Source organism: Macrotis lagotis, chromosome 4, assembly GCF_037893015.1.
Source record: "Macrotis lagotis isolate mMagLag1 chromosome 4, bilby.v1.9.chrom.fasta, whole genome shotgun sequence".
NCBI classification, from domain to species: domain Eukaryota; kingdom Metazoa; phylum Chordata; class Mammalia; order Peramelemorphia; family Peramelidae; genus Macrotis; species Macrotis lagotis.
This window is the reverse complement of record NC_133661.1, coordinates 43,778,130-43,793,303: the sequence shown is the minus strand read 5'-3', so window position 1 is coordinate 43,793,303 and position 15,174 is coordinate 43,778,130. Positions and strand designations below refer to the sequence as shown.

Here is a 15,174-nt window from a genome sequence, read left to right as displayed (position 1 = left end):
AATGGGGTTAAGTGGCTTGCCCAAGGTCACACAACTAGGTCATTATTAAGTGTCTGAGGCTGAATTTGAACTCAGGGACTCCTGACTCCAGGGCAAATCATTTACTTTAAAATTCTGTCCTCAATGGATGAAAAAAAAAGTTTATGGATTCCAGGTAAAGAACTCTTGCTCTGGGGGTTCAGCAGAGGAAGGAAGGAGCGACAAAGGGATGGAGCATCGCTGGAAGGGAATAACAAGGTCAAGGTGAAGGTGTCTCCCTCCTCCTTCCCCCGCCCCTTCCACGGACGGCTGAGGCGGAGCATGCGCAGTTGCAGTTAGGGCGCCAAGGAAGACCAGAATCCCCTGCGCTCCACCCAAGGGGGCGGTGTGCCCTCGGCAGGGCCCCGGAGGCCCGTGAGTGCCCCGCCTCCTCCCAGGCCCTCCAGCTCCCCCGCTAGGCTCGCGGGCCCCACCGGATCCTCACTACGCCCCTAGGAGGCGGGTCGGCGCCCCCAAATGAAAGGGGGGCCCCGGGGCATGATTCCAGCGCCCCGCCCCCGTGCCCACGAGCCGGGCCAGCGCCAGCAGGCGGCTCAGCGGGCCGGACACCATCGAGTCGAACCTCCCGGGTCCTAGAGGGCGCCCAGCGGAAGTCGCGTGGCCGCGCCTCTCCGGGACTTCCGGCGGCGGGAGCGGCGTGGAGCGTCCCCCTAGGCCGCGGCTGCTGGGCGGTAAGTGCGTGGCCTCCCCGGGCCCGCGTGGGCCGGGCTCCTCTCGGGGCCGCTGCCGGCGGCTGGGCGGCCCCGACCCACGGCCGCGGGCCACGCGCGAATTGGGCCCGCGGCCCTGGGGGCGGGGGAGCCCGAGAGATGGGGGGCCTGGGGGCCCCGCCCCCAGCGCGCCCTCCCCTGCCCGAAAACACCCTGCCAAGGCCGCGGGGGGCGGGGTGTGGCGCAGAGCTTCCGGCATTTACGTGCCGTGCCACCCCCAAAAAAAGGGGGAAAGGGGGCTGATGTCCAGCGGAGCCCTGAATAACAGTATCGCCCGGAGCAACGGGGCAAGAAAAACAGTGACCGCGGGAGGACTGCCCGGGGAACGGGCGGGGAGACCCCAAGAGGGGCAGCACCCGTAGTGACGCTGCAGCAGCGCTGGCCCGGACAGCGGCGAGAGTGAGCCGGGGGCGCCGCGGCAGTGAGAGTGGCGGTTGTAATGTTAGTGACGGTGACACAGTGACATGTCTGACAGTAGTCATGGTAACAGTAATAAGTATAGTGACACAGTAGCAGCGCTGGCCGTGACAGCAGTGAGAGTGAGCCGGGGGCGCCGCGGCAGTGAGAGTGGCGGTTGTAATGTTAGTGACAGTGACACAGTGACCTGTCTGACAGTAGTCATGGTAACAGGATAACAGTAATAAGTATAGTGACACAGTAGCAGTGCTGGCCATTACAACAGTGAGAGTGAGCCGGGGGGCGCCGCGGCAGTGAGAGTGGCGGTTGTAATGTTAGTGACAGTGACACAGTGACATGTCTGACAGTAGTCATGGTAACAGGATAACAGTAATAAGTATAGTGACGCAGTAGCAGCTCTGGCCGTGACAGCGGCCAGAGTGAGCCTGGGGGCACCGCGGCAGTGAGAGTGGCGGTTGTAATGTTAGTGACAGTGACACAGTGACCTCTGACAGTAGTCATGGTAACAGTAGTGCTAACAGTAAGTAATAACAATTATAGTGACACAGTAGCAATGGCAATAATAGGAATGAGAATAGTAAGAGAATAATGGCACAGCAGCAATTAGAATAGCAGTAATAGTAGCAGGTGCCACAGTGGTAATAGTGATAAAAGCAATTAGTGATCCAGTGACAGTTTGAGCACTACTAGTAATAGCTAGTAACAGTGATAGTAGTGGTGACTGACAGCAGTAACAAAAACAGTGATAGTGATGCAATAGCAATTATAGTCACACTGGTAATAATAGCAATGGCAGTATTGACAACAATAATAGTGATACAGTAGCAGTTATATTTATTATATTTTTTACTTTTTAAAATTTTAAGGGGCTTGCCCAAGACCACACAACTAGGCAGTTATTAAGTGTCTTAGGTCACATTTGAACTTAGGTCCTCCTGACTCCAGGGCTGGTGCTCTATCCACTGTGCCACCTAACTGCGCCTACAGTAGCAGTTATAATAGCATTTATAGTAATAGCTATAGCCACCCCTACAATAGCAATTATAATAAAAATGATAATAACATTATTAACATTAGTGACAATAATTTTAATAGTAATAATAGCAATATTAGGTTAAAATAGGAATAATAATAGCAGAAAATATTTGCAGTAATAATACCAGTAACAAAGGTAATAGAAATAAGAGTAACAGTAATAATATTAACAATAAAATCAATATTAACTAATAGCATTTTTACAGGGCTTTAAAGTTTGCAATTCACTTTCTACTTTGCAAATGTTATTTCTTTAGGATCTCAACAAACCTGGGAGGTAGACATCATTATCCTGGGTGATGAAGTGTCATGATGCCATGACAGGGTGGTAGTACCATGACAAGCACATGAATTGGATTTGAATGAGGGGTTGCTATGATAAGTCACCAGCCTCAGTCTCTCCTCCAGAGCTATTCCTATTTTACTGCTGGGAAATCTAAGGCAGAGGGCAGTTAAGTGACTTGTCCAGGAGTCATGCAGCCTTTACATGCCTTGAGACTAGATTTGAATCTAGCTCTAGACCTTAGTCATGCTTTTTTCTCCATTCTATTTAAACAGAGTCTTCACTGGCCACTTAAAAGGTTTGAAAGAGCTTCCTGCTGGGACAGATGAGGTTGGAGCAGTGATAAGGAATATTGATTTATGGTTCTAAAGTGTGCTTCGGTTCTCTCATCTTCACTCTGTGAAGTTAGTGCTCTAGGATTTGAGGTAAGCTTGTTCTGATGCCTCTGTGATAAGGAAAGCTCTACATGTTGGACTGACACCATTCTCCCAATGTTGTTGCCAGGAAAGAAGGTAATATTTAAGGGGGTGGGGGGAGTGGACTAGGTTTGCTTATCTTAGAGTACTCTGCTAACTATTCTTGCCTTTATATGGCAACTTGTAGCACTTGAGGCAAACTTAGTGTTTAAGAACTATAGCTCTTCCCCATTCTTGTGTCCTTGGGAGGCATTGGAGCCTTTCTCACAATAATTTTTTTAATTGCATAAAAAAAATGTAGAGGACTTTACAAGGAACTAAAGATAGAGAAAATAAAGATGTGGATTTTTTTATCTCTTCCAAATTCACGTCCTCCCCTCCTTCAGGTTAAGAATGGTCCTATTGTAGAAGAAGAAACTGAGAATCACCTAGTGTCATTGGATGATTCAGTCCAGAATTTCTTTAGGTTTATTTACTCATTGCTAGTGAAGAACCATGTGGAGGACAGAGAGATAGCCTCAAAGTCAGGTTCAAGCTTTACCTCTGCCATCTCAACTGGATGACATTGGGGAAATCCCTTTGAAGACAGGAGGAAATGCACTGGGGAGAAAAGGCTTAAATATCAATTTATGGGGGTCTGTTTTTTGAGGAAAAACCAATCTCTGACTCAGGGAGTTAAGAACAGGCATAGACTTTAATTCGTAGGTTACTGGAGAGTTTGCAAGTTGCTACCAATTTCACAGGTTCATGCAAATTTCACAAAATACTACAGAAGTTCACAAATTAGGTCCTGTAGGGGAGTAGTTAGGTAGTGAATATCTTAAAGGAGATAGTTGTAAGGGCATAGTAGTTTCTTGAGAAAGTAATAAAGTTAAGACCAGTCAAGTGAAAAGAAAAAGGGAAAAAGAGATTTAGAGTAACAAAGATGCAGTTGCATGGAGTTGGGACCATATTGTTCCAGCAGCATGGTCTGGATATATGAACCCAGCTTAGACCCAGGCAAGAGTCCAGGAGAGAAAAGGAGAGAGAGACCCCGTGAGATAGACAGAGACAGGGAGGGAAGGAGGGAAAGAGGAAGAGAAAGAGAAGGACTTAGCATTCTGGCTCCAGGCATTCTTCCATGCACATATCACAGGGTTGGTGCCCAAGGAGTGGCTAATACAACCCTCACTGTGCCTTTTCTCCCAACCCAAAGGGTGTGGCTAAAAGTCATAGAGTTTGAATTTCCCCCAAAGAACAGCTCTGTATCTAGAATTTTCCTGCTACATCTTGATCTCTCAATGCCTCAGACAATTCCTAAACTTGAAATTTGGGATCAGGGGCTGATGGATAGAGCAGCAGTAGAAGCTAGATTCATTGAGGGGTCAAGAAGAAATAATGTGATGGGGGAGCATGTGAAAAAGGGAATAAATGATGGCATCTTAGTAAGTATTTATTCCTCAACCTTACCTTGGAGGGCTTTCCACAAGGCATTTCCTTACTAGGCTATACACTTCCCTTACAATGACTCTCAACACTGGATAATCTTACTCCTTTCTCCTCCCCCATGTATTTATATAGACTACTCACATTGTCCAGAACTCACTCTTGCACTTTTTTGATGAAGGCTTCCTTGATACCTTTGCCTGCATTTCTCCCTCATCACATCTAGCTTTATTATATTCCGTGTCTATTAGTTCCTATCTCTTCAAGAAGACGGGAAACATTTGAAATCATCATCTGTCCTACTCTATCTTTGTATTTCCAGGACCCAGCACATAGTAGGTTTTTAAGTGCTTGATGTCTTGCATTGATTGTAGTTAACAGTGACAGCATAAGAGCCTGTCCTTGAGGAGCCCTCACTAAATTTCAATAAACAAATGAGTACCTACTTGATTGAGACAGAGAAGCACTCACAATTGGATAGACTGGGAAAAACTCTCAAGAAGTAGGAGCTGAGGTGAGTTTTGAAGGTGACCAGGGATTCTAAGGGGCAGTGTATGTGAGGGAAGATGTCCACCAAGAGCCTTCATGTTTTTAAAAAGATACTTATAATAGGTGAGTCCATTTTTTAGGAATAATGCATCAAGAAACTGAAGTAAGTAATATATATAATTTCATTTTCTTCTCCTAGGATTCTTTTATTTGGACTGACACAGAATAGTTCTCTGCTCATAGTGTGGACCCTGATTGAAGATTATTTTACACAACAGGAAGAAGACCAATTCCACATGAAGTAAGTAATATTTAATGTAATCTCACCATTAGTAATGTATATAAAGACAACTGTTTTGAACTAAATCAGGACTTTTTTGTAAAATGTAAAATAAAAGTTGTAAATTTTATATTTTGAGGGATTTTAAGACTTGACATTTCGAGAATTCTCAATATTTTACAAACTTTGATCTGCTTGTAATATGTAAATTTGATATATCACCACCATCATCATTATCCTCACCATCACCTACTTCCCATTACTGTTCCCATTACCTTTTTTCCTACCCAGTACTCCATTGAAGAGCAAAGAATTTTTGAATATTTTTTCCTCCCCAGAAGAATTACTTCAGTTTTTTTGATATATTATTTATTTTATTTTCTTACCCAGATATTAAAAAAAAAATCAAAACTCACTTCTAATGGTTGCTAAATGTTACCAGGATATAGAACACTTATTTAAGCATTAAACCCTTCTTGTGAAGTATTCTAATGTAATTATTAATTTAGATTTACAAGATTGGGTTTTTTGGGGTATACATAGAAACATCAGAGATCTCCTTTAATCCAGTTACTTGTTACATGCATTCTACCAGGTGAAGATGAAATCTAGACCTAGGTCAGAATCTGTCAGGGATAAATATTGGATACCTATTTGTAACTACATGAATGAACACTGGCAAATTTTGAATATACTTTAATGCTCAAATTTTGAATTTAATTTTTTTTTTAGAATAATTTAATCACATCAAGAAAATACAGATCTTCCTCTTTCTTGTTTTTACATTTTACTATTCCATTTATTTGGCATAATGTAATTTAAATTTTATTCCTTATTTCCTTTTGTAAAATAATTTTTTATGATCTTGGTCATTAATACAAATATTACAATGAGTAAAGAAAAACAAAAAAGAGGATCGTATATGAAACAGCATTTCTGAAGTTTTTTTTATTTTTTATGATTTGTAGCACATGCTTTTTATCCCTTTTTGATTGCCTCTTGTGCTTCAGAAATTTCGTTTGTACTTTTAAAAATATATATTTCTTCCTACCACATCACTTTTCTCTCCCAACTCCAAACAAATAATGAGTTTATCCCAGATAATTTGCACCTTACTAAAATATGTCACATTGTGTATCTCTGTGCCATCATTTATTAGGAAATGGATACTTGCCTTTTTATTGGTGTTTTTGTATCCTCATTTGGTCACTGCACTGATGGGTGTCATGATGTTTTCCTTTTTTAAAATTTCATTTATTTAAGGCAGTGGGGTTAAGTGACTTGCCCAAGATCACAGAGATAGTGCCTGAGTCTGAATTTGAGACCTCCTGACTTCATATCCTTATGACTAAATCATCAGTGCTCTATCCACCTAGCTGTCCCCTTGATGTTTTTCTAAGCCATCTTTATATTATTTTTGTTATTGTGTAAACTGTCCTAGTTCTGTTCACTCTAAATCAGTCCAATTAAATCTCATTTTTTTTTATATTTGCATTTGTTTCTCAATTCTTTATATTTAGCATTTCTTTTGGCAAAATAATAGTCAATTATATTAATATACCACATTTCCTTTAGCTAATTCCCAGTGAGTGGGTACTTAGTTATTTTCAAATCCTTTTCTCAAACCAAACAAACTCTCTTAAAAATATTTTTATACATGAGTTATTTCACCCTGGCTTTGATTTCTTTTGGGGTCTTGGTCTCATAGTGGCATTTCTGTGACTTTTTGCGCTTTTTGAGTTGAATCAGCTTAGTGACTTTTAGTACAGTTCAAATTCTTTTCTAGAATATTTGGACCAGTTAACAATTCCATCGACAGATTTATTTTCCTTCCCAATTTTCTTCATTTATAAGTGTCCATATTGTCAGAATAAAAAAAAAAGACAATTACAAATGAAATTAGAATTTTGATATGGTGTTCCTCTGTAAGATTTCAATTCTTAGTATTTTTGTCTAGTGGCAGGGAGTATAGAATTCACAAATGTTTATATCTATATCTATATCCATATCTATATCTATATCTATATCTATATCTATGTATCTATATATATTTATCTTAGCATTTTTGATGTCTAATATATTTTTCTTTCATTGCAGATAGGTTTTGTTGTTCTGATTGGGCATTGAAATAGGATTGATCCATGCCATGGAATTCTTAAAGAAAACTCACTATCAGATTTTTTTTTCCAACTCTCTTTCTGACAAAGGAATTAACTAAGATGTGCATATTCTTTTTCTTTAGAAAATTATGGGATTTATTCTCCTACAAAGAAAGTGAAGCAGCATTGGATCAAAGAGAAAAACAATAGAAAGTAGTCAGCAAGATTATTTTTAAACTCTTCAGGATGCAGTTAGGAAGAGCCAAAGGAAATATTTCCCGAAGCACAGGCCAAGGAATAACCTTTGAGAATCAGTGTAAGACAGCACAGCAACGGAAGAGATGGGGAATGACTTCCCAGTATGACACAGGTTTCAGTAGATTTAGAAACAGCTTGGAAGAGAAACCCTATAAATGTACTCAATGTGAGAAAAGTTTCAGTCAGAGTTCAACTCTTTTTCAGCACTTAAAAATCCACACTGGAGAGAAATCCTATAAATGTGCTGATTGTGGCAAAAGCTTCTTTCAGAGCTCAAACCTCATTCAGCACCGAAGAGTCCATACTGGAGAAAAGCCCTATAAATGTACTGAGTGTGGGGAAGGATTTAAACAGAGCTCAAATCTCATTCAACATCAGAGAATTCATACTGGAGAAAAGCCCTATCAGTGTGATGAATGTGGTAGATGTTTCAGTCAGAGTTCCCATCTTATTCAACATCAGAGAACCCACACAGGAGAGAAACCCTATCAGTGTATTGAATGTGGTAGGTGCTTTAGCCAGAGTTCTCACCTTAGCCAACATATGAAACTGCATAGAGAAGAGAGACCTCATAAAATCCGTGGCAAAAATACCAGAAGGAAAACTCATTTAGTATCAACTTGGAGAATCCATACAGGAAGGAAGTCAGTGTCTTTGCTGTGCTAAACCAGAAACACCACACAGGCCTACTTTAATGAAAAAATAAAAATAAAAACTGCAACTCTTGTCCCCACCCCTACTCTCCTTGACATCAACCTCCTTTCCAAGATCTCTCTTACTTCACCCCTTCCTACCTCCATTCCAGAGAAAATGATTTAAATTTCACTTGGATTTATTGTGAGTTGTTGATCAGTGTGAAAGACTATGATTCCTTCTATCAATGTCCTTTGATTTGCTGGCTTTCCCATCTATAAATTTCCCTGTGGTGCTTTTAAGGATGAAATAAAAGGGTACACGAATGTCAGTAGGTGGTCATTGAGTTTTAGAATTGATCTGGCTTTGTATAAAGTAGAAGTGAAGGGAAGTGAATTCCATTCAAAGAATTGATGGATTAACTTCAATTGGATGGATTTTGTTCCTGTTGTGTTTGATATTTTTTCAAGGACTTAAAACTTAGAAGATTTATTACAAAGCCTGATCATGGATACAAAGATAGATTAAAGCTCATTTTTAATTGGTGGAGAACAATTTAATCCATGTCGGATTAAAGTTTTCCATTATTATTCTTTTATCATTTATTTATACAAGAGTATAATAGAACCCCTCTAATTCTCATCAGCTTCAAGAGCTCTCCTATTTTCAGCAAAAAAAAAAAGCTGAAATGAGAATTAGTATTCTTAGGACTTGGGTGTTTAAATTGCTTTACTAACTAATCATGCTTTTCCTTTTATTCAAAGATAATGCAATTATAAATTAGTAAATCATGAGTTTTTCTAGGGGAGGTGATGCATTTATTCTGCTTCCTGTGTGGCCATGATCTTGAATTTGCAAGACCAGGGTTGTGACTATAGTCTATATCCTGTGAACAGAATGAAGATATACTGGCACACATGGTTTTGGCATCAATAATGTACTTTAAGCTAACCATTTGAACTCATGAGCTCCTTGAAGTAAAAAAAAAATTATAGCATATCAAAATATCTTATGCTCTTATGTGATCTATTAACTATTATTAGCTTGTATGCTTGTTAATTAAAAAGATATGATTTTTGACTTCAACTTTGAGAACTTTAGAAACCTGGATCTTGAAGCAAGTTTTTTTTGCCTGCAAAAGCCATTAACTTAGTTTGTGTGCAGTTTGGCTCCTCCTTTGAAATGTTCCTCCCCTCCCCTTCCTGCTTTCTAGATCACAGTTAACATTTTAGAAGTCCAGGAAAACCTGTTTCTAACCTTCTGAGGGAACAGTGTCATGTTTCAGACATCCTGGCCAAACTTTTAAAGCTCAGGGTTTTGGTTCCTATTGGATGCCGAGATTCTCATAATTTTCTCTATCTTTTGTAATCCTTTCATATCCTTCTGTGCTAATAATGACAGTTCTCCATATGAAATAAAACTATTTTGTACAATGCCAGTCTTTGTGTTTTTTTTAACTTAAGTTTATAGTTAAGTCCTTTTCCACTGAGTTGATTCACCATCCAGTAGTCATTGTTCCCTTCTCTCCCAACTCCTCATCTTTCTGAATCATCTAAAAATGAAGTTAACTATCTCCATGTTCTAGTTTGTTGCCTTTTCCTGAGCCACTATTGAAATGCTATAAAAATTTCTTTTGAGAATTCTAAGGCATATTTCACTGAATATAAAAGTCAACCTCTTGCATCTTGCATTCACTTGATGGGTAAGTGGAAGTCTACATTGTACTTGAATTCCAAGTACCTTTAAAAAGATAAAGTAGGAAATCTCTAGTTCTCTATTTCAAGATTGTATATATAGTTTTATTTAGGTATGTGCCACTGATAGATTTAAAGTTTTGGGGATGCCAGCATTCATGACCCTTCCACTATTCTGATGAAGGGACTCTCCAAATTTATCTAGGGTGTGTACTGTTGTACACAATCTTATTTCTGGGCATGTTCTCTTAACTCCATCAAAATGAGATTGGAATGGAATTTTAAGTAGAGTAAAATAATTATATTAACTTAAATACATGAATGGAGAACAAAACTTGGAAACAAAAATCTAGAAGTTTCTATATCTCATTAGGTACTATGTCCTTTTATTCAATTTCAAGCATTTACAGTGCACACTGCATTGTTACTTGGCATACTGACAGGTTTTAGATATACTGTAGACAAACTTTCTAAGATGCAGAGTACTTTTCTCAGGTTTTGAAAAATTGCTTGTCCCCCACCCCCCATAGTCCTCTACTAGCATCAGAAACTGCCCTGCATGACCCATTTCTTATTATATAGCTATAATATTTGTAGATTGCTGGAGAAAGTGAAACTAGTCAGAGATCTATAGTGCAGTTATTTCAGTAGAACTATTCCTTATAAAGAATGGCACAAGTTTTAAATTTATTCTGAAAAGTGAATATCATGCGGTTTTTGCTGTTGGTATAGGAATGAAAAGGCCTAATGGGAGTAAAACAACTAAACAAAGCTCCAAAGCACTAAGGTCAGCATGGTATAGTACAGATCATTGTTTTAGCTAAAACATACCTTGGACATCAGCTTGCTTAAAGTTTAGTAAATAGCCCCTTTTATAAAAATTAAGGTCAAGACAAAGTCAGCCTTCACTATAAGGCATCTAAGGCCGTCTAGTCTAACTCCCTCATTTTACAGATGAGAAAACAGATGAGATGTCTTATCCAAGGCCACATGAGCAGTAAGTGGCATATTTGAGATTCAGACTCTGGGTTTTTAAATTAATGCACTTTCTACTATGTTTCTACCATTTACCTCTTATGCAATGTGGTAAAGTGTCATTTTATTTGTAAAACAAATGAACTCGATTACTTTTCAGAGTCCCAATTACAAATCTAACATTCTGTGATCATATTTGATCATAGATCTTCCTGGAGATTGTTTTTCCTATCAAACTTTATGTGACTCCCAAGCAATGAGTATAAGCATTTGTTTCAGTATTTTTGAGAAAAAGTATTCTCATGATGTTTCCGTGATGCCATGACCTTCAAAGGTAAATGAATGATCAAAGAAAAAGATATTTTGTATAAAGTAATGAATATTTGATATGGAAGGTTTTTTTTTTTAGGGTTTTGCAAGGCAATGAGGTTAAAGTGGCTTGCCCAAGGCCACACAACTAGGTAATTATTAAATGTCTAAGGCTGGATTTTGAACTCAGGTCCTCCTGACTCCAGGGCTGGTGCTCTATCCACTGCGCCACCTAGCCACCCTTGATCTGAAAGTTTTAAGCTAGATGACTATTTTTAATCATGTTAGATAGTTTTTGTATTGGGTGGGATGTGAAAAAAAAAACTTAGAATATCTTATCTATTTTTATATGTCGTTAAAGTACAAAACCCCAGGGATATGCCACTTGGTAATAATCTATGATGGGAAAGTTCTGCTCACCTTCCAACTAATTCTATAGTTAATTTTTTAAATGTTAAATCAGAGTTCTGAATACGAATCTTGCAATAATGCAAATTATTTTGCCTTTTTTTTCTCCTAGACTGTCAATAACTTGTTGATTGACTCATTCCCAAAATAATACACATAAGGAAATTTTATTCATATTACAAATTCTCAACTAGAAAGAACTTAAAGACTAGCCTGTCCATTTCCTTCCATTGGTTAATAGACTTTAAATGAGTCTAAGTGGGTACAATAATAAAACCAAATGAAAACCAAAACTATTTCCTGTGGTAAAGGAGCTTATAGGGAGTCCCTTGGACTTTGGGTTCACAAAAAAAAAAAAAAGAGCTAAGAGGGTCAATTTCTTTCCACCTTCTACCTTGAATACTTCATGGATATCTGAAAAAAAAAAGACAGGTAGGCCTTATGTTTTAAATTTTCCTCAAAGTGAGCACCAGGGTTCCTAGCTCCCACAGAAGTACTGTTTCATATAGGATGTAAGTATAGGGACAAACTTTAAGTCTTACCACATTAACTGACATAAAGAATTCACAGGCATTCATGACCAAAGTATTAAAAAATTTCTTGGAGCTGCTCGGTGATGAAGTGGATAGAGCACCGGTCCTGGGGCCATGAGGATCTGAGTTCAAATCTAGCCTCAGACACTTAGTAATTACCTAGCTGTGTGACCTTGGGCAAGTCACTTAACCCCATTGCTTTGCAACCCCCCCCCCCCAAAATAGCTCATCAGACTTTTCTTTCATCTGGACAAAGAGAGTAGATGGTTACTGTATTAATATTACTTCTATATTATTAAATACATATTATTGATAACATCCTTTCATTATCTTTTGTGCAATTTTTCTCTCATAGGTGTGATAAAGTTCAATATATTTTTTAATTTTGAATTTTTTTTAAGGCAGTGGGGTTAAGTGACTTACCCAAGATCACACAGGCAAATTATTAAGTGTCTGAGGCTCGATTTGAACTCATGTCCTCCTGACTCCAGGACTGGTGCTCTATCTACTGGAAGTTCAGTATTGTTGCAGTGTCCATTTCAAAATCCTTTAATTGAAGGATTATCTCCTAGTTTTCTCCCTCAGAGGGTCATGCTATTGGGGAAATCTAAGGACTTGTGATTTGAAAAAAATTCAAATCTCATAACTCTCAAACTTCCATGGTAAGTATTAGAGTTCTAGGGTGGGAGTAACATTCCTATAATGTACCTAGAAAAGAAACAAAAAAGGGAGACTGCCTTGATCTTGAGGTCTTTCCCAGACTTATCCTATATTGAGACAAGTAGTGAGTTGTTGGAAGAAGGGATGGGTAAAGAGAACAACCCCTTTTTCTTCCTTTTTTTTTGTTTTTTTTTGTTTGTTTTTCAAGGCAATGGGATCAAGTGACTTGCTCAAGGTCACACAAGCTCAGCATGTATCAGGTGTCCAAGTCAAATTTGAACTCAGGTTCTCATGACTCTAGGGCTGGAGTGCTATCCACTGTGCCACCTAGAGAGAGAGTAGAAAAGGCTAAAAATAAGAATCAAGGAGAAAAAGAGATAAAACTTCTATTTGCCAACTTCTAGCAAATTTGGCCCCTATTAGAGTCTTAACCAATCTCTATCTTTGTCCATTTTTCTATAGTGATGAGTTTGGAAAGTATATCCACTGCCACCTCCTTCCCCAGAAAAATTAAATCCGTCACTACCCTAACAAATAGCCAATCAAAGAATAAAAGTTTCTCCCAAGAAGTCCAATGCCAGATGAGCTTCTAAGTTGTGTGGGGACCTTGCTCTTTAGGAACCCGAAGGTCTGGGGTGAATTACGAGTCAGTCTTTTACTTTCATGGGAGAAGTCAAACTATTATGTGAAAAGTTCTCAGTAGTATTTAGAAGCCCAGACAATTTCACCAATAGTTTCTCATGGCATCTAGAGTAAACAGAGGCCCCCGGGAAATTAATAGCTTGCCCTCAGATGCATAGAAAAATAAACATCAGAGATGTCTGACTTTGGGCTATCAAATTCACTATCTGCCTTCTCCACTTCTGCCTTGAAAGAGTATTTATTGCTGTTTTCCAAAATGTTTCATAGTGAACTTTGCACAGAGTAAGTATCCAGTAACTATCGGTGGGATGAATTTAAGGAAAAAATGTCCATGGATTATAGAACTCAATGACCCTATACTTTGAATTGCACTGTACTATGGAAATGGATGGGATGGAGAGAGTCTCCTCTGGTGGGAGGCTGTCTCTCATTAAAGAATATCTTGAAAAATATGTTCAGCAGTAAGAAAATTCACATTTCCTTCTAAGAAAGTGTGATGTCAGGGCAGCTAGGTGGTGCAGTGGATGGAGCACCGGCCTTGGAGTCAGGAGTACCTGGGTTCAAATCTGACCTCAAACACTTAATATTAATTACCTAGCTGTATGGCCTTGAGCAAGCCACTTAACTCCATTGCCTTGTAAAAATCTAAAAAAAAAAAGTGTGATGTCATAGATAGGACATCTAGAATCCAGAGTCCTGACTTTGAATCTGACTGGTGACACTGGCAGCATGTTCATGGGCATATCATTTGACTCAGAATATCAGTTTGTGTATATAAATCTAAAATAGCAATTTTAACTCCTTAGCTTATGAGGTATTGAAAAAGTGCTTGAAAACATTGTTAATATATGTCCTTTATATATACTATATGTAGTTAGTAAGGGTAGCTTAGTAGACCTTGTCAAATGTTTTTGTGGAAATCCAGGTTTTTACTATTCCCATCTTCTCCTAATTAGATTGATTTGACATGACATGTTTTTAATGAAGTTTTGCTAGTTCTCCGTGATTTATTTAATCCATTACATATAGAGAAACCAACAATATCTTTTGGAATTTTGCCGGGAATTGAAGTCAATAACACTGACTTGTAGTATGACAACCCTGTCGTCTTCTTCCTCCCTCTACCCTTAAAAATTAAACCGTTTCCTCTTTTTCAATCTACAATTCTTGAGTTCTTGAAGGTTGTACTGGTTAAGCATAAGCTTAGACAGGCCCTACCAAGCTCGGCAAGAGTTTGACGACAGGCCTAGATAAGTGGGTCTGTTTTTTGAGGACTAAATTGAGGAAGCTTATTAATAGAAGACAGCTGATAATGAGCTTTACTTCCATCATCACCAAGTTTTGAATTTTTTTTTGTACCAGCAGTTCATCAAGTCTGAGATGTGAATTGAGAATTGAGAAAATAAAAACACCACAATAATTATTGAAATCACAAATGTTGAAGTATTTTGATACCCAAGAGAGATGTCATCATCCAGTGGGAGTTTAATCATTGATCTTGATTATAATGGGTTTTGTGACTGATATAGGTCAAAAGTTTAAGTCCCTAGCCCTTATTTGAAATCCGAGGACTATGAACTTAGTTTGAATGTTGAAACTTATCAGGTACTCCACAAATATTTGCTAAATGAGCTTAAAAATCTTTTAGAAATTTTTTAAAGGTTGCTTTTTATGGGAATGACCAGTAGATGGCGAAAAAGGCAAATTAAACAGATAGAGAATCATTTGCTTACCATTATCTGTTTACCCTGGAAAATTTCCCAAGGATCCAGTGAATCTTGAATATTAAAATGATTCACTTCTATAGGTTCAAAAAACAACGGAATCTTTACCACTAAGTGAAAAAAATAGTGAATAAAATGAAAGTTT

At 38.6% G+C, this 15,174-nt stretch overlaps 1 protein-coding gene across 5 annotated transcripts; it reads left to right on the top strand.

The window, feature by feature from the left end:
• The first annotated feature begins 612 nt into the window (after nucleotides 1-612).
• Nucleotides 613-10,019, top strand: LOC141520798 (uncharacterized). Of its 5 annotated transcripts, none has more exons than XM_074232644.1 (4): nucleotides 613-710; nucleotides 2,760-2,909; nucleotides 5,014-5,115; nucleotides 7,337-10,019. In XM_074232644.1, exon 4 carries the CDS (start codon nucleotides 7,440-7,442, stop codon nucleotides 8,115-8,117), a length of 678 nt encoding a protein of 225 aa, XP_074088745.1. In that variant the 5' UTR covers nucleotides 613-710; nucleotides 2,760-2,909; nucleotides 5,014-5,115; nucleotides 7,337-7,439; the 3' UTR covers nucleotides 8,118-10,019. The 5 variants fall into 5 exon arrangements, with proteins under 5 accessions (XP_074088745.1, XP_074088748.1, XP_074088747.1 ...); XM_074232647.1 differs by having other exon boundaries at nucleotides 7,192-10,019; XM_074232646.1 differs by lacking the exon at nucleotides 613-710 and adding an exon at nucleotides 896-1,148.
• The last annotated feature ends 5,155 nt before the right edge of the window (nucleotides 10,020-15,174 follow it).